This window comes from Ambystoma mexicanum, chromosome 2q, assembly GCF_040938575.1.
Source record: "Ambystoma mexicanum isolate Mex_15411 chromosome 2q, UKY_AmexF1_1, whole genome shotgun sequence".
NCBI lineage: Eukaryota > Metazoa > Chordata > Amphibia > Caudata > Ambystomatidae > Ambystoma > Ambystoma mexicanum.
The window spans coordinates 906,776,505-906,800,902 of NC_090924.1; the positions used below are offsets into that span (position 1 = coordinate 906,776,505).

The 24,398-nt window shown below is 44.0% G+C and overlaps 1 protein-coding gene across 4 annotated transcripts in view; it reads left to right on the forward strand.

The window, feature by feature from the left end:
• PALS2 (protein associated with LIN7 2, MAGUK p55 family member) overlaps window positions 1-24,398 on the forward strand; it is a 1,716,257-nt gene that overhangs the window by 1,226,604 nt on the left and 465,255 nt on the right. For all 4 annotated transcript variants that reach the window (XM_069648194.1, XM_069648191.1, XM_069648193.1 and 1 more), the window contains one exon: window positions 11,494-11,562. In XM_069648194.1, coding sequence (XP_069504295.1) covers window positions 11,494-11,562 — 69 coding nt within the window. The remainder of the gene's footprint in view (window positions 1-11,493; window positions 11,563-24,398) is intronic.

Genomic DNA, 24,398 nt, shown 5'->3' on the forward strand with positions numbered 1-24,398 from the left:
ACCAGAGTGGTGTCTGGAGTAGCCTTCACAAGACAAACAGCTTGACACAGATCTTTTGTAAAAAACCAATTGGTTAATAAACAAAAAAAAAGAAAAAAAAAAGGAAAATCGGGAGGCCCTTTTATAAGACAAAATAAAACCGCCTAAAAAAGACCAGCTAGAATACGTAAATACATTTACCAATCTGAGTTTAAAAATTAGCCAAATTGTAAAAAAAACACTGGAAAAATTTCAAAGACTCGAATTCTGAAGTGTCCACACCGATGTTTGCCTACAAAAAATCGACTACGATCGGCAACAGGGTAAGCAGTAGTAGATTGAAAGAAAAAATACCAACCACCAATAGTCTAACTCTGGCATGGGGTTTAGCTCCAGTGAATGGACACTATCCCTGTGGGAATTGTGCCATATGCAAACTTACAAAAAAAATCTAAAGAAGTAAACATAGGATTACCAAAACTATGGCAACAAAAACAGATGACAAATTGTAATTCTGAATATGTGATCCACATGATCACATGTCCATGTAACAAACACTACATAGGTAAAACTAACAGAAAGGTAAAGGTGAGGATGCTAGAACATAAAAGCTGCCTAAAAAATAAGGTGCTAACTGCACCACTAGTTAAACACTTCATTGAAAATAACCATCATTTTGAAGATTTCAACTGGACAGTACTTCTAATGGTACAGGATAATAATCGCAACACCAAAAGTAAAGTGCTTTTCGAAAAAGAACAAAGATTAATCTTCATCACTAAAAGTGACAGAGGGGCTCAATGAATCCATAGAATGGTTAAAAATGTGAGATCCCCCTAATCCACCTATTCATACACATTCACTAAAGTGAAGGGTCTAACAAGAGAAGAATTTTTATTTTTTTCTAATACCCTCCTTTAAAATGATCGTATGCTAGTGGATATTACTGGTATAAAAATGCAAACTGCTTCAGCTTGCTAAAATCTCGACTATGACTGAGGTTTGAGAGAAAACATCGGTATATCATTTTTAAACCAATAAGGGATATGTTTTGCCCTTTAAAAATATCTACAGAACATTTAGGGCTAAGAACATAAAAAAAGGACTTGAATAGAAAACATGACATCCAAAAAGGCACCCCAAGATGGCGCTCGCATACGAGACATAACTGGGGTTCCTCGCCAGCGTCCGAGTAGTCACAAAAAAACAGCCTCACTAAGAAGAGGTTCGAGAAAGGAAGGTTAACAAACACGGCAAATTTGGAACGCCTTCTGATTAAGACGAGATCGCTGCATAAATCAGGTAAGCCAGAGCGTTTTATCTGGAAAACATCAGAAAACGTGCATTTAAACATTACGTATTAAAACCCAATTAAGAATGAGTGCGCACATTAATGCATTTTTTCACTTTATTAACAAAGGACAGCGGCACTAAGATAGTTAACATTTTGACGCCTTGATAGAATTAACTGCGTACCCCATATGAGCGAGCTTAATATATCCGTTGGTGAAAAGTAAAAGAATAGTATACAAATGCCCACTATCTAGAGGCTTAAAAGAATGCTTTTGGAATTGACACACTTAAGAACGAACTGTGACCAGAGTCTTTGCGTGACTCTCTCCTGTACAGATTAACTTCAGCGGTATTTGTAACTATGAGCTCCATATCGGCTCGTCTAGAAACAAGAGACCTAGACTATCCAGCCTCATCAAACAGAGGTAAGAAGTCCGGATGTTTTTGCTACCAACAAAAGACCAATGTATAGAAGCCTACTATTAAGAGGCTTACGAGAATGTTTGATTCTAAACAATGAGACACACTTAAAAACGTATTGTGACTCGAGTCTTTGTATGACTCTCTTTCGAATAGATACATTTCTGTGACACCTGCGACCACGAGCACAACATCCGCTCGAATTGAAATAAGAAACCAGGACTACCTAGCCTCAATATATAGAGGTAAGAGGCCAGGATTTCTTAATATGATATGAAACTAATGCCTATTAAGTTAATGGTGCAAATAGGTATATATACCAGTTTAATTCAGGCATCCCAACTGAACATGCTATGCCATTTTACAGCAATTTTGAAAATTAGTACTAAATGTCTAGGAAATACTAAGTCGCCTATTAGGATACCCAGGCCTTTTTTGTTGACCCCTCTAAATGTTGTGAATTTATTCATAGGAACCCGGGGAAGAATTTATCTCCTCTTTTCAAAATTGTCAAACTTCAGTGGCTTTTTCCTCTTTCCTTGAGGGCTCAACTACACTCAGGAATTCAGGTAAATTTGTTTATCCTGAATCTTGCCCGCACATTAATTGTGGTAAAAGAATATAAGCCAAAGTGCTGATTCTTTTTTCTGGTTTTTTGTCAAGTTACCTTCCCCGTTAGTGCTTGAAGCTTCACTAAAAGATGATTTTATAACAGCAATGCATCCACTCATAACAACTAAAGATTACTTCTGAAGAAAGTCCCATCACCACCTAGAGGACTGAAACATGTCGAGTTTACAGTCTAGAATAAATAATAGATTGTTTTTAAGAACCTAGAGATCATAAATGATCTAAATTAAGACCCAATAGGATTCTTACTATAGGCTAAGTTATATACTGATGTGAGAAACGCATTTACTGCTTTTCTATTTTTTTTATAAAATTGTGTATGTGTTCTGTCTTTATATGTATTTAGTATATTTTTAGTGTTATGATGATTACAAAGAATATGAACTTTCTCTCTATTTTTAGGAGACTTTTTATTCTGAAATTATTAAAATAAAAAAGATATTTTTGTGTAAAACGTATGTAGTTTCTACCTATGGGAAGTCACTGTTGACCAAACCATTTTCTTATCTTCCTCTATACTAAAAACTTCTCCAGTAGGATACAGCAGCGACGATGCAGACAAGAGCGTCCTTGGAGCAATGAAGTTCTTAGGCAACGGGAGCACGGCGGCTCCAGTCGATGACGCTCATCGGCGACAGTGGCGGACAACAGTCCGGGCGCTTCTCCTTGGAGTTCTGCAGCAGTCCCCATATCGGGTCGGCAGCCTGTCGAAGGTCTGTCTACCAGGGAGCTTAGGCAAAGATCAGCTGTGCACGATGGTCCTTCGTAGCTCGGGAAGAGGGCGCCTTACCAGGTCCTCTCTGGGTCAGTTCTTGAAGCACAGGAGCTTTCAGATTGTGAAGGAGAGCAACAACAATTCTTCTCGTCCAGCAGGGCTTCAGGATCAAGCTTCAGTTACTCATCGTAGTGGACTTCAGCTTCTAAACACGATTCCTAGCAGTGAGAGGTCCCCAGATATACTGTTGATCTCCCATTCATTCCGCTGGATCACACTCCAGCATTCAATCACGACTACGGGCATTCATGCAGGCAGGCAGCCAATCAGGCACACGAGGCATTCAGGCCCTTCACTTCTCTCCAGACACTCGCAACAAGTTATGTGTATTGGGACAAGTACCGAGCCATTCAACACTCCAAGCTGCATTCATACCGGTTTCGGACAGGGCTGTCTCAGTCATTGTGTCAACCACCAGATACTAGACAGCCACAACATAGAATGTATATTCGTCACACACTCCATTCACCCAAGTCCCACAAACAGGCGTACCCACCGTTGAGAAGGCTCCAGCCAGTCTGGTCGGTACTTCCCCCACACTACCATATACGGAACTTCCACCCAACAGCCAGTCAGGGGGAAGGGACCGAGGCAGGGCTTCCCGGGACTTCGGGAAGATCACGGTAACAGGTGATGGAAGGCAAGAGGCCATGGGGGCCATTTTGTCTCCATCCGGAATCTACCGATTCCAATGACAGGGCCTGGGCATCCCAAAATGGAGGACGCTCAGGGCACCAGTCATTTCAGCACGGAGCTGGCACCAGCCCGTACCCTGCTCTGTGGGTCATACACAGGTGCCCAAAAACATACACTAGGGGCGCCGGGTTGCACCACTACCCATGGGTGCCATAAGGGTATCCCGTGGGTCTGTTCACCAAAACCAAGAGAGAGAGCTGCACCGCCAGGAGTCCCACATGAACTCCTGCGTGGAAAACACGACAGCACACACGATAAAAAGCAGTAAAGGACAAGGATACAGAGGCCCTGTCCCTCCGTTGCTTTTCCAGCATCACACCCACCACGTGTTGTGTAAAGAGAAGTTTGGAAACATCCTAAATCAATGGTTCAATGTTATTGGAAAGTCACAGCTGGAGACAAGCTACAGATTATGGTGCTGAGGCACACAGGGTAATTGGCAATTCCAAATGGACAAGATGAATTCTAAAAGGCGATAAATACAGTTTATGGAGCGTTACAGCACTACTAATGAAGATTACCCCTGCTATCTGCGCAGGGAGTATTAATTCTATTAAAGACTAGGAGGCGAGCATTATGCTTCATCTTCCTTTATTTCTACTCTTCAGCAGTTCAACAAACATATACAACAAAATCATGAAAAGTGTCTTAACACTAGCAACTTTTCTCTTGTCCAAAACTACAAAATCCATGAGCCTCTGTAGTCCATGCTCACTCCACCAGTCACAATCCACTTCCTGTGCCTGGACTCCTCCTCTGCTTTTACTCGCTCTGAAAGTCTCTAACTGATCCTCGACAACTGTGCGAAGACTCTCTTGGACTTTTAACTTAATTGCTGAAACAACTCTGGACTCCTGATCCTCTCTGCTCTGTCCTCCCCTTCAGTTATTCTTCTGATCCCCTCCTATGAAAAGAGCAACAAAAGATTACGTTAGGGTGGTGCAAACGTCTCGTACTGATACATAATAAAGCATTGCCATCGTATACACAGTACCAGACCCGGGTGGGAATTTAATGCTCGCCTCCTAGTCTTTAATAGAATTAATACTCCCTGCGCAGATAGCAGGGGTAATCTTCATTCTATGACAAGACTGGAGGCGAGCATTATGCTTGTTCAAAGCTTACCCAACACCGTACTTGCTAAACTCTCCGCTGGCTTAAAGTAAAATTCTTTAAAAGTCCTATCGCTTGACCAGTCTGCTGCCAGCATTATCTCATTCAAAGGCACTCCTGCTTTCACGGCGGACGAAGCCATTGCTCCCCTCACCGAATGAGCTCCATATGTGCTCACATTCAGACCTGCTGCATGCATAACTTCCTTGACCCATCTTGCTATGGTAGCTGATGCAACTGCGTGATAGGGCTTCCTGCGCGCTATTAATAACTGAGTAGTACTTGCTGCTCTATACTCTGCAGTTCTATTCTCGTACTCCTTAATGCATCGTGCTACGCACCATTTCGAATTACTCGGGAAATACGGATAATGTACCGTGGACGTCCCTGTCTTGGTCCTTCTGACTATGGAGAATGTAACTCCCTCCGGACCGAAGGATCGTCTGTTAACATCTAGCGCTCTTACGTCCGATACTCTCTTGCAGGAGATCAAGCATAGCAACATAGCTAGCTTTCCAGATAATTGCTTAAGCGAGAGATATTTATTGGTCGGCCAACTCGCTAGTAGGCGCAGCACTGTAGTCACCTCCCATGTTGTGGTATACCTGGGCTCCGGCGGCGCTTTAAATCTAGCTCCTCTGATGAGCCTCACCACTGCAGGATGTTCACCTGCCGGGACGCCCTCTATTGGCATGTGACCCGCAGAAATCGCTGATCTGTACACTCCTATAGTACGAAAAGCTCTCCCGCTCTGTAATAAGTTCGCTAGAAAGTTCAGAATCTCCACTACAGGTGCAGAAACGGGATGAACACCTCTGTCCTTGCACCAGCTTGTCCATTTTGCCCAAGCTGCGTCATAGCTCCTCCTAGTGGATGGAGCCCAGGATTCAGCGATAAGCTGAGCAGCCTGCGCCGAAATTCCTGGCAAGGCCCACCGTTTCCGGATATCCTGCACGCGACTAGCGGGAGTGTCCCTCTCACTCTCAGAGGATGACACGACCCAGCTGGGTCCGTGAGTAGTCGCTCCTCGTCGGGGAGGACTCTGGGAATGTCCGACACTAGTTCCATTAGGGTGGGGAACCACACCTGAGACTTCCATAATGGTGCTACTAATACCAATTCTGCTTTCTCCCTCCGGCATTTCGCCAATACTCGGCTCAACATCACGAAGGGGGGAAAAGCGTAATGCGGACCTCCTATCCACTCTTGCAGAAACGCGTCTGTTCCTAGCGCTCCCGGATCCAGCCTCCAGCTGAAATAGCTGCTCCTCTGCGTATTGAGCCGGGAAGCAAATAGGTCTACTTGCAATGGTCCCCATCTCGTGTTCAGTCTCTGAAACACTGCTGGATCCAGCCTCCAATCGCTGGAATCCGTCAGGTACCGCGAGTTCCAATCTGCTACTACGTTCAGTGTCCCTGGCAGGTACTCTGCTGTCACCGACGTCCCTGATCGTAGGCAGAAATGCCACAGGTCCTTCGCTAACTCTGCCAGCATCTTGGATCTCGTACCACCCAAATGGTTGATGTAGCGCACTGCTGATATGTTGTCCATCTTCAGCAGGACACAAGATTTCACTCTCTCTTTCGTAAAGGCTTTGATCGCGAATGATCCTGCTAGGAGCTCTAGGCAGTTTATGTGTAGACGAAGCTCCTCTTCGCTCCACTTGCCTCCGGTCTGTAAAGACCCACATCTGGCTCCCCAGCCTTTCCGACTGGCATCCGACTCTATTATCAAATCCGGTTTGTCTCCGAATATGGCTCGCCCATTCCAAGCGTCCATATTCTTTAACCACCATTCTAGCTCTGTAATCGAGTCCTGATCCAGCGGCACTTGTTGATGGTATCTCAGACCTAGCTGCAGATGCTTTATTTTCAATCTCTGCAGTGCACGGTAGTGTAGTGGCCCCGGAAAAATGGCTTGGATAGATGCTGCTAGAAGCCCAACTATTCTCGCTAATGTCCTGAGAGATACTTGTCGCTTCTCTAAGCATACTCTGATCTCTCTCTTGATGTCTCTCATCTTCCGAGCTGGAAGTTCTAAGGTCGCCTTCTTGGTGTCTAGAATGAATCCCAGGAAGTCTAACCTTTGCGCTGGTACTGTATCTGATTTTTCTGTGTTCACTAGAAATCCTAGTGAGGTCAGAAGGTCCTGCACCCATCTCGTTTGGTATACTAACACCTCCCGATCTTCTGCAAGCAGCAGGAGATCGTCCAGGTAAATAATAAGCCTTACTCCTTTCTCCCTGATAGCTGCTGATACCGGCTTCATTAGCTTTGTGAATGCCCATGGTGCCGAAGCAAGACCGAATGGCATCGACTTGAATTGCCAGAATCGACTTCGCCAGCGAAAAGCTAGAAATGGTCTGTATTCCTCGAGAACAGGTACTGTGAGGTAAGCGTCCTTTAGATCTAGACGCGTCAACCAATCTCCATCTTGAAGTGCCGATATATGATCCAGCCATTCAGCTCTTTGAGATTTATCACCGGGCGTACCTTCTCCTTCCTGTGCACTAGGAACATATTGCTCACAAATTTCGGGGCTGTCTCGCATCTCTCTATCGCCTGCTTGGTGACTAGCTGCGCTATCTCGCTGTCTAGCCATGCTTGTTCCGCTTGCGCTAGCTTCTGACCTCGCGGCTCGTATCGCTGCACTGGGGTTTCTATGAAATCTAGTTGCAGACCGCTGACGGTCTGCAGTATCCAGGAATCGCTTGAAAGCTTGCGCCAATTCTCTAAATATCTGCGCGTCCTCCCCCCTACTGGGGGATACATAATCGCTCTCACCTGGCGTAAATCCTTGACCTCTTCCTGATCCTCTGGGCCTTCGGCCTCTTGGGAATCGCCCCCTGGACGGGAAAAAGGTGTCTTGGCTCTTGTTCTCCCAGTACTGTGCCCTGGTGTTCTGAGGTCTTCTCCCTCCTTGGTAGCGACCGGCTGCGCGACCTCTGTAGCGGCCGGTCCCTCCAAAAACTCTGCTGGGGAATATCTTGCGAATAGATGCTTGGGCCTTCTCTAGCGATGCGAATGTGCCTACGAACCGGCCCATCTCCTTCCCAAAGGTCTCTCCGAACAGGAGGCCTTGTGCGCCTTCCCCTGCTTCATATGACGACAAATCGCTCAATTTCGAGTCTATCTTGAGCAATAGGCCCTTCCTTCTCTCTGACGCGATGGCACAATTCGCGTTTCCAAGCAGGCAGACGGCTCTCTGAGCCCACCCTGCGAGGGCTTCCGGATCGACCTCTTCTCCCGTGTCCTTCGCCCTCTCTGCGAGGTCCATAATTTTCGCGAGCGGACCTGCTAAATCTAGTAACTTCTCCTGACAGGATTTCCAGGATCTATCAATCCCCTTCCGGGGGTCCTTGCTCGACTTGGCCACAAAGGTCAGCATCTTTGGGTCGAGCTCAGGCGCTTCCGCCACCTTTCCTGGCAAATCTGGGCGCGGGCACTCTGCCCGTAGGCGCTGTCTCACCTCCTTGTCTAGCGGCTTGCGTAATCTTGCCGCCATATACTGAGTCACTCGGGGGGATGGTTGCCACTCGGTGGACCTCGGATTACGTATGCTGTCTGGGTCGAACATATCCTCCTCGTTCTCTACGAGGTGTTTCTCCTACCTCACTTTCTTGCCTCCACTGGGTCTAGCCCAGTCCTCTTCCTCCACTTCATCTTCTAACGAGCCTTGCTCATCTACTAGCTCTTCCTCCGAGCCAAGGTCCTCTCCAATATTGTCCTCCCCTGGAGCGGGGGTCGTGAGGTTCGGCACTGCCTGCTTTTGTAGGTACGCTTCCTTAAGCTTAGCAAAAGCGTCAGGCACCTCCGAGGCCTTTTCTATCGCCTCCTCTAATGAGCCCCGGGGGTCGTCAGAGGATTATATCTTTAGGGCTTGCTTACTCCCCTTATGCCCCTCATTCAAGGGTTCTGTGGGCGTGCGCTTATCCACTTTGGTGCTGGTCTTTGGCTGCGAGAGTATAGCTTCTAGCGTCTCCAGCCTCTCTTGTAGGGGTCTCACCCCTTCTGCCACTGCATCCATAAGAGAGCTCCCCAGCACTTGTTTGAAGCTGGCAGCGAGGTCCTGCGATTGCTCCTCCTCACTCCACTCAAAATCTGACATATTCCTCTGTGCTGTGTGCCTAAAATACCTGGAACAGGTGTCTTAGCACGCCCACTACTCTCTTATGATGTTAATTGTATTTTTTTTTTATTTTATTTTTTTTTATGTGGCTGCACCTCTGTCCTTTTCTAGCCTTCCGGCCTCCAATCAACTCTCTACTGCTTCACGGCAGTGTAGGGCTCCTAGGCCCGAGTCTCCCAGCTCCTGCGGCTGAAGGTCTAGAAGCAGTGCTGAGGTTATCGTTCCAGCTGATCGTGCTGCGCGCGATCGTACGATCGCTATCTTCCGCTTCCAAACTAGTTGGGGTCGAGAAACTCTGCATTTACGAACGCTGGCGAAGGAAATTAGCAATCGCCGCTTCGCGATGACGCTACGCGACTTCGCGCGTGTAGGCTCCGCCCACCCGCGGGTGGGGGCTATGTTGTTGGAGCGAGACGCTCCGCGCTTCGCGCGCTAGCTCCGCCCACCCGCAGGTGGGGGCTATACTGTTGAGGCGATCCGCCCTGCGCTTCGCGCGCTAGCTCTGGCCTACAGTGGGAGGCTATGCGTGTGACTCCTGTCGCTCGTGAGGCTGACCGAACCCCTGAAGTGCCGGGAATACGGCACGGGGCCGTCAGCCTCACGGTCGTCCCTATAGATTAAGGGAATTTCCCTGGGGCCCCGCAGTGCTCCACGCGGCGAGTGCTCCTGTAACAGGGAAAAAACACCAAGCTTAGCCCGCGCGGGCGTGGTGTGACATTTGCGGTAAAAAAGCTTCTGCTAAACAAACTCTCTCACGTTCCCCCTGCCAGTCACACTCTCTGAACCTATGTCCTATCATTAATCCACACTTCCCCTCTTCAGTCAGCCAATTTTTCTCTACAGGCATTAGGAGAGGAAAGAAAATAGTACTTATCTGCTTGAAGAGCAGTAAAAGAAGAGGAGGAGTCCAGGCACAGGAAGTGGATTGTGACTGGTGGAGTGAGCATGGACTACAGAGGCTCATGGATTTTGTAGTTTTGGACAAGAGAAAAGTTGCTAGTGTTAAGACACTTTTCATGATTTTGTTGTATATGTTTGTTGAACTGCTGAAGAGTAGAAATAAAGGAAGATGAAGCATAATGCTCGCCTCCAGTCTTGTCATAGAATGGCTTTTCAACCCAACCCTGGTAGGCCTGATTACAGTTTTGGCTTCTCTGCCGCCCTGCATTGAAACCAGTATTTATCGCTGTAAGAACCCCGGTCTGCCAACGGTCCCGCTGATAGTTTAATTTTAGTTTTTAACGGCACCAGGGTATGTGTGATTTTTCCCTTAGAAACAATCTACAAACATATGTCTAGGACTGGGAATAACTATTTCTCAGACTTGGAGGCAGACCAGGAGGTGTGTAGGTGAGTTAGGAAAGGAGTCTGGCATGGGGACTTTGGAGGAAGGGGTCTCGGGGTGTGGAACTCGAATGGTGGCGATAGGAAGACGGGCCTGGGGGAGCGGCACCAAGAAGGCGGACGGTTTTGATGGCTTCTTGCGGATTCGACCTGTTGCTGGCTTCCAATTGCCCAACACCTGTTGCTGGGTGCTAATATTATATGATATTCATAATAGAAGCACAGAGTGATCTGGAGACGTTTTTGTGCATGATGTTATGGTTGGTCTGTAGATGTACTGACTAGATGGAACTATTGATTGCTACTTTGTGTAAACATATACTTGGATTTTTGTATTCATATGTAAAGGGAACGACTAAGAGTGGATGGTCGCATAGGAGGCAGAGAACTGGGTAAACCAGTTGGAAAATTGTTGTTTGCAGACTCACTTTCAGGGAGCTGATTTAAATGCACAGGTTGATGAGATAGAATGTCAAGGATCTTGGAATCGGCCAAAGGCTTAGCACAAGCTGCACTAATCAATTTAACCAGCAGTTCACACACCTCATTTTTTCATTAAAAGCAAAAGTGTTCTCGTGTTTGCAAGATTGAGATACATTAACATAAACTGACCTTTACTGAAAAACAGACAATTCAGTGTTTACATAGTAGCCATAATTGTATTTTACATTACATAACACTGACCATTTTAGAAATGGAAATGCAGGACTGACTTGAAAAAAGTTACTGGTCCTTGCAAAACAGGCTGCTTTTAGCTTAACAAAAGTATGGTCCTGATTACTGCTGTTTGCTATTTTAAAAATGAACAACGTTTCCCGGCTAACACTCCCACACAGGCCATTGACACTTTTAGAGCAGGGGTAAAATGCAAGCTGCACTCTCTGTTAACCCCATTGAACTTGCAGTGAATAAAAACGGAGGATGAGGAGAGGCTTCAAGGCAAGCGAAAAATGCAGAGTGAGCTGCATGTTCTTACTGGTTAATTTAAATAGCCATCTGTGCTTTGAGAGGTTGGGTACTATGACGCTTGTGTCTAATCTTTGCTGTGACTTATTCTATGGTTAAACACGTCTTCTGCAAAAAGTGATACGTTTTCTTTTCAAAACAAACTTTAGGACCGTTTTGTGGCACAATAACCAGCAAAAAGAAGAAAAAGATGATGTACCTCACAACAAAAAATGCAGGTAACTTTTTTTTTTTTAATCAAGATCCATATTTTTTTGTGTGTTCTCAAAGTATATCACATGGATAGTCATTTATGTTTCAATTTGTTGATGTCCTCATGCTGCTATGCCTGTAGGTTTGCACAGATGTTACAGAAGCAAATAGAGGGTATGCAATTCAGTAAGTGTTAATCATGACATTTACCTTCCATATGAATCTAAAACCACTCCCCGCCCTAGCCATTTGCTATTCTGGGATACAAATTGCTTAACCAAGACATGTTTATTTAATGTGATTTGGTTTACACAACCTTACACATTAAATGTGAAGTTATGAAATGTACCAAAATTAATCAGATAAGTGATACATCAACATTAAATATATAATTCATATAAAAACAATCATATTCATAATAATGTGTACAGGCTTTTCTCATGCTAATACTCTAACCTAAAAACCAGTATCCCACTATAAAAATACCCCCAATATATATATGTGACAACTCTGCCTTCATACTTAAGAGATACCAAAGATTTCTTGAGTAGGATAGAAGGTATACCATGGGAATCGTCTTACTTTCTAACGACATTGGATGTGGTCTCCCTCTACACATCAATTAGACACTCTGATGGCCTTAAAGCACGCAAACACTTTTGTGTACCAGGTCCATGAACTACCTCCAACATGGTCTCATGATATTAGAGATTATTAAACTCTGCCTAACTACTGTTTTCTTTTCAACAAAGAGTTCTTCATTCAGCTCCAAGGCACTGCTTTGGGCACTAAATTCGCTCCCTCGTATGCGAACTTGACAATGGGCTGGTAGGAGAAGTTTGTCGTCTGGCATCCCAGAAATAGCAAACATACAGAAAAAATTGGACTGTGGCTACGCTACATTTGTAATTCGGGATGGCACTGATCAGGAATGGCTTGATTTTGTTAATGCACTGAATATCAACAAGCTAAACTTACAATTTACTGAGTCACAGTAAGACGGATATTATATCTCTGGATATTGTAGTCACTGTGGCCCAAGGAGAACTCACTACCAGTCTATGTAGGAAGCCTACTAGCTCAAATATTCCATTACATGTGAAGAGCAGCCATCCCACAGCCCTAAAGTGGAGTATCCCCTACAGGGAATTTATTCGCATTCAGAGGAACTGCTCAAATATCAATACTTTTGATAGCGAATGTGCCTCGATGGCTCACAGGTTTTAAAAATCGAGGTTATCCCATAAAAGTACGAGAGAGCTTTTTTCAAAGCAAGCGATTTGGGTCGCTCTCTATTATTGGTTTCCAATATTGCACAAGGCAAGATTGCAGACAATGCAGATACATGTCTCATCTTGACCTTCGGTAATGGTGCCCAGAATATTCGCCAGGCAATACATAAAGATTGGCATGTTCTTAAGTTGGATGAACACCTTGGCGATATTTTGGCGACTAAAGTGAACATTACATTCCGAAGGTCGTCTTCATTTAAAGATATCCTCGTACCCAGTTTCATGGGGGCCAGTTGGTTGAATATCAAAAGACTGGGCTTCCAGAAATGTTCTAAATGTAAAGCATGCACTTTTGCTGTGAATACTATCTGCTACTTACGTCACACTTTAGGAGAGAACATTAAGATTTTATCTAGGATTACTTGTGAAAGTGAATATGTGGTATACGTGTTAAACTGCCCATGTAACAAGTGGTATGTCGGAAGCACTAAAGGAAAACTGAAATTGAGGGTGCTACAGCACATTAGGGCAATCACAAACGCTGATCCGATTTATCCAATGGCCCTTCATTTTAAGAATGAACATGGTGGCAAATTGGAGGGATTTAGCTTTTTGGAATACACACAGTCACCAAACCACTTAGAGGTGGCAATCGTGAGCTCACATTGAGACAACTGGAAACCAAATGTATTTTGGACCTCGAGATAAAATAAACCAGGGGTCATAACCTTGATGACGAGCTGTATTCTTTGCTGGGTACATGAGGAACTCTGCTGATCTTTCCTAGAACTGCTTGCACTAGATTTCACATGCATTTTATTGACGCTATTTACCCTAGGAATTTACCAAGCAATATTTTTGATATATTATGCTGAAGCGCATCTGTGAACTCTATGCATGAGCACTTTAGTCTATTATCTTTGGTAGACGCTTTATCTAGTGTTGACATATAGGTAATCATGGTTCAAGCTGTTTCCTTCTCAGATTGAGTGTTTTTTGAATACTTTTTGAATTTTGTAAGTTTGTTCAGGTTTTGGGACTTACTTTAAGTGGCCCTTTCAACACAGAGATTTCTGGACTTGTTTTATTTTGCTTAATTGATAATGTCTGCGATAATCCACATGAGGAGCTGCATATAGAGATTTTAAACTGTATTTGTAACAATTTTTAAGATGTATTAATATGGGTAAGCATTCTACAAATATGATCAATAGGCATTTTTATGAATATTAACATTCTATGCACCAAGCACTTTATAGCTGAGCAATATTTGCACGCACTATGCACTTTATAAAAAGGAAGTACATCTTTTTTTCCAAAGCAGCCCATGCATGCACTCAAGGCTCTGAGAATAAAAAATCAACTGGGATACTCTCTAATTTAATATAATGGGGGCACTAGTGGCCACACATATATACTGGATTGAGGAGCTTCACATTTGTGTTAGAGCTGCATGCATGAACGGAGAGCACTATGCACTTTATTTTTGCTGCTATACAAACTATTGCTGCTATAATGTATTTTGCACATGTTTTCATATTGCTATTATTGCGTATTTGCACAGCCGTAAAAACAGGAAACATTATTACTATGCCTTTTTTGAAACTTGCCCATACCAACATGCTCTTTTAGCAGACAATGCCATCTTTTGTTGCACCACATATTGAGGCGTAGCATCTAACCACTAGACATGATACACGCAGGTCAGCATTATGTTGCTCGAGCGGGGTATAAGCACTAAAGCTTATTTACATTTTGCCAAATCTGCCTTTACATTTTTATAAAGTAATCAATTGCAGCATACGAGTCCTTGTATTTACGAGATGTCACCCAATGTATAACATACACTAATTCAGCATGAAAAAGGCAAGTGTTTCTCTTGTAAGTTGCTTTATTCAGAACAGCGACACCATTACCTCTACTTTATTGGTTTTGCAATGGTGGATTTTGGTAACAACATCTCAGAACTGTCTTTCATGTCTTGCTTGCAAATGATAAATATGTGCACCTACCAATGTGGATTTTATACTATCAAAGTGTTATAAGATTTGTTAAACCATAAAGAAAGCGGCAATCAGCAAGCAGACACTCTCTACATATTACCAGAGAGTTGCTATGTTTTAAATTGCAGTCCATCATCTGTGTTGCTTACAACCTACATGACCAAGCAGTTTGTATACCGCGAAACGCGTTGTATTTTAGCCAGGATGTTTCCTTTTTTCCTGATGCATTTATATGAATAAAGAAATACTGTGTTGCCTGGAATCACAGTGGTGTTTCTTTCCTGTTAGGACACTCGCCCCCCCCTACAGCTGCTCACTGGAGTGCATTCCACTTGCTGCCTTTCCTTTCAAAAGCTTTGTTTTGGAAATATTTATATACATTTCTGAGACTTGTGGATCTGCTTAGATCACATACTATGCATAGGCCGACATCTAGTGGCAGCTGTGGAGTATTACATATTTTTTTTTAAAACTCAATAAGGGACGTCGACAGGGTGTGCCAGTAATACTATCCCTAGTGTGACGTCACCTGTAACCATGGTCCTTCACGCATCAGGGTCCCTCAGATTGTTTTTTTCCGCCACCTTAGTCGGACGCTTATCATCGAGTTCCTTCTTGGCTGACACCATTACTTAGTTTTTCTTTGTTTTTTCAACAATCGTACACCGCAACATCTCTGGCAATGGCTTTCGATGACAAGACCATCTGTCGACAACTACGCCCGTCTCGACAAACTTTGTCTCTGGCCTTTCCAGGACCCAACGGGCCTCGTCCCTTCACAGTAGGTAGAGCGGGGGAGGTTCATATTCCATCTCATTTAGAGAATGCATATTCCCCTACACTCTCACTTATGTTTCGCCAGGCTGCCATCTTTATACACTATGGAGAATACTCCTTTTAAATTCTGTCCTACGCCCGTCTCGACAAACTTTGTCTCTGGCCTTAGAAGTGTCCCTGGAAGGATTCAATTGGTGTGTTACCTTTGCCTCCCTAGGGACCATGCCGAAAAGAACAGTGCAAGTCTTGCAAACTGTTTAGGGCGCAAACTAAAACGCTGTGCCCACCACGCCATGCAGGCAGAGGCCGCCATGGATGTCGAGGGAGATGCCAGCAATGGCAGCGTCGGCATCCTAAGTGAGGGCGATTGGGATTCAATGGATTCCTGCATGCAAGCCCCCGACTCCGACAGGCCTCCGCTTTTGCTGCAGAGATGACACCTGGCAACTCAAGCACCACCAGTAAACACAACACGACCGATAAGCCACACGCAGTGTCGAAGGGAAGGTCTGAACATTCCCTGTACTCTAGGCCATCGCGGTCGTGATCACCACATGACCGTCCCCCGAAACGGACGCCAAAGTCAGTTTCCGACACTGCATCCACATCTGGGAAGTCCTCTTGTTCTGGCGAGCGGGCGTCGATAGACATATCGACAGCCCCTGGAAAAAGTACTGAAATGAGTGACTTAATAAAAAAAAAAACACGTCCCAGTCATAGGGCCTCATTATGACCCTGCCGTTCCGGAAACAACGGTGGCAGTAAATCCGCCACCACTGTTGTTTCCGGGCTGGCTGATTCCGAGTTCTGCAGGCGGGAGGTGTCCATCCCGCCAGGTCTGACCTGGCGGGAGCAACGCCACCCGCCTGCAGGCGGAAATGGAAACACTGGCTCCGTCATAGACCTATAGGACTCCATGGGGATTTACGGAATTCCTCCTCCGGAATTACCGGGTCACCGGGGTTGTAATGCCCTGGTGATTCTGGCAATCACAGAAGCGGAATGGTATTTCTGGTCCGGCGGCAACCTGCTGGTTTTTCCGGTACGGCTACCGCCAGACTCGTAATGAGGCCCATGGAGTTTGGCCATTTAAAACTACCTCAAAGGTGTATGGAAATCCGCAAGGAGGCACGCAAACCAAACACCAGACACTGTTAGTTTAACAAATGGAAAAGATTTGTAATATGGTGCCAGTCAAAAAATGTAAGCCCGATCGAATGTTCTCCGACACACATTCTTTATTATATGCTCCACTTACTAGACTCCGGTCTAGTATTCAACTCCATCAAGGTTCACCTAGCAGCTCTATCCGCGTACACTACTTCTCAAAGCAAGGTGTGCTGGTGGAAAGTCCCCGTCATTAAGGCATTCATGGAAGGAGTAAAAAAGGTGTTACCCCCTGCATTTCAAACCCACCTCCAGGGTGGGATCTAAATGTGGTACTCGCAAAGCTCATAGGCCCCCCTTTGAGCCTATGTACAAATCCAGCCTTAAACACGACATAGAAGATGGCTTTTCTGGTGGCCATCACCTCCATAAGAAGAGTGTGAACTACAAGCTTTGTCATTGCAAGGCCCTTCCTTTGTTATCCACAAAGACAAGTTGATACTAAGAACACACCCAGGGTTTTCACCTAAGTTCATATCCAAGTTCCATGTCAACCAGTCCATTGAACTACCCCATTTCTTTCAAAACCCTTCAAGCTCAGCTGAGAAAAACCTCTGTACACTAGATGTAAGGAGGGTGGTTCTTTACTATGCAAACAAAACAAAACCCCTACAAAAACAGACCAACTGTCTCCATAGCACCTGGCAGGGAAGGGGATCTCTTTTCAAAAAACGCCATTTCCAGATGGATAGTGAAATGAATACAGCTCTGCTACTCTCTATCAAACAAAACTCTGCCTTTCACACCAAGAGCTCACTCTACCAGGTGTACACAAGCTACTTTGACTTTCATTTCACAGTGCTAAAACATCTATTCAGCGCTGTACCTTCTCATAACCCACAACTGTCTCGAAACACATGCTCACTAGTCTATGTCTAGCATGTGATCTAAGCAGATCCACAAGACTCAGAGGATAAATTACTCACCATAATCATATTTCTGATGCTTGTATCTGCTTAGAATCACATGTACCCTCCCCCCTTCCTCCCCTGTGGAGTAGAAGGTGCATAGATGTTTTCTGCCTTCATCTTCTCTTATCTGCTTTATTGCATCTTTACTCAAGCTACACTTCATGCCACCTCATGTCAGGAACAAAACAATCTGAGGGACCTCGACGCGTGAAGGACCATGGGTACAGTAGACGTCACACTAGGGATAGAATTACTGGCACGCCCAGTCAACGTCCCTTTTCGAGTTTTGAAAAGAAAAAATGTAATACTCGGGCTACCACTAGATGTCGGCCTATGCAGAGCATGTGAATCTAAGCAGATACAAGCATCAGAAATAAGATCACGGTTTTGGTTGAAAACAACCTTTAATACATAAACATAATACAAACAAAAGAGTAAAAACTGTAAACATCAGTCAAAATTTCATAATACAATTAATCAATTCATAAAGAGATAAATAACAATACACATTATGCTCACACATCAAATATTACCACCGACCTAATAAACGGAAGAAGAAAAAAGAGAACCACTTTACATAACTTTCCCCATAGTACCTCAATAAATATACGATTCATAACGTAATCATTCAAACAGCGATAAAACATATAAATATTCAAAAAATGAATTGTTATATTAATTACAAGCTCTCAAGCCTGATATAGAGGGATTGACTATAACAAAAGTTTTTCAAACAGTTTTGCTCAAAACCCAGTCTCCAAATTCAATTAAAGGAATGAGGAATGGTTTGCCCAAAAAATTTTACTAGCCAAAAAGATGGGCAATAATAAAAAAAATATACTGCACTTTTTTTTTAAGTCCCTATGTAAAATCTTGAGCAAATGAAGCTCAAAAGGAAGCACATGGGGGCATCCATTTTGTGAAATGGATGCCCGCCTGTGCTTGCTTTTGCGGCACTAATGAAGGAAAAGCCAGCCAGCTGTAGTAAACAAAAGCTTCCTTCATTGGTGCCGGAACTCGCAGGGCGGAGACCGGAGACTACAGGCAGAAAAGCTGCAGCTGCATCTTGGTAAGTGCTATTTAAAAAAAAAAAAAAAAACAATTAAAAAAAAAAAGCACTAGCTGTGTTTTTTTTCCGGGCTGGAGGAGCCCGGAAAACTTAGAAATAAAACCGCAGCTTTAAAAACGTTGTATTTATGTTTGCGGTAGCTTTTGAAGCTACCACAAACATAAATACAACATTATTGTGTTTGAAAACGCTGCAGTTTTTCTTTCCAAGTTTCTCAGGCTCCTCCGAGCCTGCGAAACTTAGAAAGAAAAACAGCAGCGTTATTGAAACACAACCGCGTTGTGTTTGTGCCTGCCATGGCGATCACTTTGGGTCTCCGGTGCTCCCCCAAGGGAGCACCGGAGACCCAAAGTGAAAGCCAAGGCAGGCACAAACACAACGCGGTTGTGTTTCCATGCCACAGTGTTTCTGCCTACAGCAGCTTTCCCATTTGGGGCACGGGCTCCCCGCGGGGAGCCCGAGCCCCAAATGGGAAAGCGGCTCTAGGCAGAAACACAAAGCGGTTGTGTTTCCAAGCCGCAGTGTTTCTGCTTACAGCAGCTTTCCCATTTGGGGCTCTCAGGTTCCCCGTGGGGAGCCAGAGAGCCCCAAATGGGAAAGCAGTTGCAGGCAGAAACGCAACGCGGTTGTGTTTCGAAAACGCTGCAGTTTTTCTTTCTAAGTTTCTCAGGCTCCTCCGGCTCAGAGGAGCCTGAGAAACTTAGAAAGAAAAAACAATGAAGCAAAAGCCACACAGGGGTAGCTTTTGTTTACTACAGCTGGCTGGCTTTTCCTTCATTAGTGCCGCAAAAGCAAGCACAGGCGGGCATCCATTTCACAAAATGGATGCCCCCATGTGCTTCCTTTTGTAAATTTTGAGCTTCATTTGCTCAAAATTTTACATAGGGACTTAAAAAAAATAAAATAAGTGCCAGTATATTTTTTTTTATTATTGCCCATCTTTTTGGCCAATAAAAATATTTGGGCGAACCATTCCTTTAATTAAATTACTAATAGCTGAAACCGATGAGGTAGAATGACGTGATAAGCTTATTGACCAAAATTCTCTCACCATCACCCATAACCATCCGTTCTGTAAACTTTTTCATAGGATTCCACCTAGGCCCTTGCAGAGCCAGGCAGTAGGTGAGTAGATGTTTAAGTAAGTGTCTCACATTCTAAGGGAATCTTATAAAATCAACACCCCACCTCATCATCTTTGAGAATCCCATATCTTGCAAGAATTTGTTGAGTTTTGCATAAATTGAGGCGAAATCTCAAAAAACCATGTCTGATAGATTTGGCTGGATATACAGGAAGAAAAGGAGCCAAAGTTCATAGCTTTTTATGTTCACATTGGAGATGGTTCAGTGAGGGATACAAATGAAATTTTTCAATAGTTAAAATCCAATCAGACTCAAATAATTTCTTAATGTGCATTGGATTGTCCCTCCGATCCCAAACCGAACTACCCAATTCTGTCAAAAGCAGGATACCAAAGGAATAAAACTCTTGAAGCCAAGTACTCGACAAGGCCTCCAATATAGTATTTAGATCTTCAAATAAAGAGGACACAGATGGAAACAAGAATTTTCTTACGAGGTGAGAGAATTGTCCAAACTGCATGTGCACACAATGATACAATACCCAGGTCGTACCTAATTGCATCCATTGTTCGAGTTGGGAAGTCGTAAAACGCTGTGCCAAATCAAAGCCTCCAAAATAGGCTAATCCAATACTACCCTAGGGTAGATATTAGAACCATATAGTAACTTTGGCACGATTTTACATTCATAAAACCTTCAAATTGGATTTGTTGTTTGGCATTTATATAGCGCTCTATGTATCTTTGGTATGATATCAAATCGCTTGTCGGTTGAAGGCCCTAGGGGACCGTAGTCCAGGTCAGCCGAGATAGTAAAGTAGTAGAGTGCTTGGGTGCATTCAATATGTGTGCAGCTAGTGTGATTTGCCTGATGGTAGCTGCATCCTAACACTAGATGGTAGTGAGAGATCAGTTGAATATGTGGAGTCAGGTGGTTGGTTTCCAAGACTGCATTCTGGCGACATTAGTCCTGTGTAGGACGATTATGTGTGCAGCTAGGCTGATTTTGTTTCGTGGGGTATAGCTGCGTTCTAGCAGGATGTTGAGATGTTCATGGAGTATTGTTTATATGTGAGCAAATAGGCCTAAATTGATCGAGTGGTATAGCTGCACTCTATTGTGTGTTGGTGTAAAGTAGCCAGTGAGCATGGTGGTAGGAGAGGTGAGTGTCTGGATTGGATGGTTTATATTTACGAGCCCGCTGTTCCAGGATTACATCCTGGATCTGGATGAGCTGGTAGTGGTCGTCCTTGTGTTTCACGGTAGCAGCAGTCTGAGGTAGATTCACAACTAGCAGCAGAGTAAGAAATGTTTGCTCGGTCAGAGGGTTATTTATAGTAAATCTACCATATTTTTGGTTGACCTTCACCAGTTTGAGAACGTTTCTTTATCCATTCAAACAAACTTGCGTGGCCTCATTTAGAGGAAGAAAAAAAAACAAATCTATAAGTGATTCCATCTTACCAATTACGTCCTCATCAATTGTCCACTGATGGTGTTTTTTTTTTCCGACCCTTAGTACATTGCAGGATTTTCGTTTCAACCGGATTTGCACTCAAAGCATGCTCACTCAGGTAAATTGTGAACACAATCAACATTCTTTGCACACTGACCGCAAGTCACTCAAAAAGTAAAAAATTATCTGCATACGACAGCCAAATTTGAATTGGTGAATCTCTGGTGAAATAAAAGTGGATGGTTCTAGATGCTCACGAATATCTGAGAGATAAAAGTTAAACAGGCAGGCGGCTAATGCGCACCCCTGCCTAACACCACGAAAGGTTGGAATTTGGCATGACAAAGCCCTGAAGTGGTTCAGGCGAACTTGAATTTTAGAGTTGGAATAGAGGCCAATTATTAAACAGAATAATCCATCAGGAACACCCCACAACTTTAATTTAGACTACAGTAGTATCCGATCCACAAACGCAGAGGATAGATAAATTCCCCTCCCAAACAAGCTGTTGAACAATATTGACCACCGCACCATTAAGTGAGGTGCCAGTATTTTGACGGAAACCAGTCTGCCACTTCTGGAGCCTACCAAACTCACAAATTCACAGGCCCATGATTCAAGATGGGACAGCAAGATACATGAAAACACCTTGCTGTATGCATCAAGAGTAGCAATAGGCCTGTAGTTACGCTGGGAAGCACAATCCCCCCTCTTGTAGATGGGTACAACATGGGCCATTGGCCAAGTTAAAGGAAAAGATCTGAAGCAACTACATCTGCAAAAAAAGTTGACAAAGCAGTTGCCCAGCCTCAGGATTCCCTTTAAACAAAATATTGGAAAGCTTGTTCGGACCAGGGGCCCGAGAAGGACTCATTTTCATAATAGTGTCAAAAAAAATATCACGGACAAACAAATTGGGATCCATTTTCTCTAGGGTATCCAGTTCTAAAAGGATGAACTCCTCGTCAGTATATATTTAACCATATATTGTTTGAAAATGGGCAACCCATGCACACTTTCAACAACAGTGTTGATTTGATTACTAACTTGGAGCAACTCATTATTGTTAGTCTCCAAAAAGCGTGAGCCGATTTATTTGAAAGAATTTCAAACATGGCCTCTGCATCCTCTTGTTTTTTTTTTTTTTACTCTACTCAACCACATCCAATTCCTATGTGATTGAGTAAGAGAATGAATTAGAGTTTTTTTCTTCTAAATAGGATACTTGAGGCATATTTCACACCTTCCTAATAGTCTTTCTTAGTTCCTGCTTGCGAGATGCCACCTCTGCATTATATACATGCCTATGCTTTTGTTGATTGAGGCCCCCTACCTTTCCCATACAACTGTTGGGGCTCAATTAATTCATGTAGAAAATTATAAAATGTTGAGCAGTAAACGTATAATACTTTCAGTCCTCTGTTGTGGAGATCAAAATCTTATCCAGTGCATTGTTAAACCCTAGCCACCAATGAAAAGCATGAAGTGATTGCCTTCCATATTGGTACTCATATCATTGGGACCCAAATTCTCCTCACCATATGTAGTCTGTGCCAGACAGAATTTTGCTACTAACATTTATTTATTTTTATATTTGGATTTGTAGAGCGCATTGCAACCCACAGGCATTGAGGCGCTATAAAGGATACTTAAGAAGGCAGGATTGTGGGTTACAATAAGCGGCCCAGGAAAATAAGATTACAGACAGTTGCTTACAATATTGGTTACATAATACAGTATTCTACATCGCATGGTATGTGCCGTGCAGTGAGGTAGCATATGTAAAATATTGGGCAAGGGGATATGCCCTATCAGACAAAGAGTTTAGTTTTTAAGGCCTTGCGGAAGGCAGCATGAGACTCTATTGATCTGATCTGGGAGTTTGTTCCAGAGCGAGGCCGCCATTGTTGGGAAACTCGAGCCCCCAGCACGCACTTTGTGTGCGGGGAACCAGGATGCGATTGGCATAGGCGGACCTGGAAGGTCTGGACGCTGTTTGTCTGGCGATTCTTTGCACTAGATACCTTGGAGCGAGATCGTGAAGACATTTGTGGGTAAGGGCTAGCGTTTTGAAGACGACCCTTTCCTTGATAGGTAGCCAGTGTACCTGCCTCCTGAGGGCTGAGATGTGTTCCCTCCGTGATAAGCCTGTTGCTGCTCTTAAGACATTAGTCTGGGCTATCTGGAATTTAGCCATGTTTCTTTGGGAGGTACCAATGAAGAGGGCATTGCAGTAATCTAGTCACGACCCGATGATGGCTCTAGCTATAGTAATGCAGTACTGTTGGGCCAAGAATGGCCTGACAGCGTTGATCAGCTTTGAGTGATACGCTGCAGAGGAAGCAATGGCATTGACTTGTCTGTCTATGGTCAGGCTTGGTTCGAGGTACACACCCAATGTCTTAATCGCTTGAGATACTGTGATGGGGATGTTGTCAATAGTAAAGGTTTGATATTCCTTGTCGCGTTTGCTCAGTGTGAATGATCACACATGGAATGAACATGGAATGATCACTTAACGAAGTGGGGGTGATTTTCAGCTCACAGCAAAAATCTAACATCCAAACCCCTGCAAAAAAGTAGTCTGATAGACTAGACTATCCCATTAGACCACATACGTTCGGGGTGGGGGGGGTGGATGTGTCCCATTAAATAAAGTCAGAGCTAACCCTCTGAGACAGCCCAACCACTGACTCCCATTATTTTGCTTATGTGAGGTGATAATGCGAGTTCCCTCAAATTCCTTGCCAATAGCTTAAGACATTACAATTAAGATCACCCACTACAAGAATATGACCACCCCCAAACTCCTCCTGCCATCCCTCAATAGTGGTGACCAAGTAATCAAAATTTTCTCTGAAACCTGAAATGTTCTCATGCCAATAGATGTGAAGAATGAGAACATTCACCATCACACTATACGTACATGCATCAGCAAAACACCAAAATTCTAATAGTCCGATGATACCACACTGATCCCCATGTCAGATTTCACCAAGGTAAGCAGCCCTCCAGACTGTCAACTTTGGTTGGCTCGTTGGACCGGCTGAAAAAGCACAGTGAAGGAATCAAAGGATGGAGGATAAACAGCCTAGTTTTTTTTAATGCATACCACCATATGTAGCATACATTCTACACCCACACTGGGAATCACATTTAGATG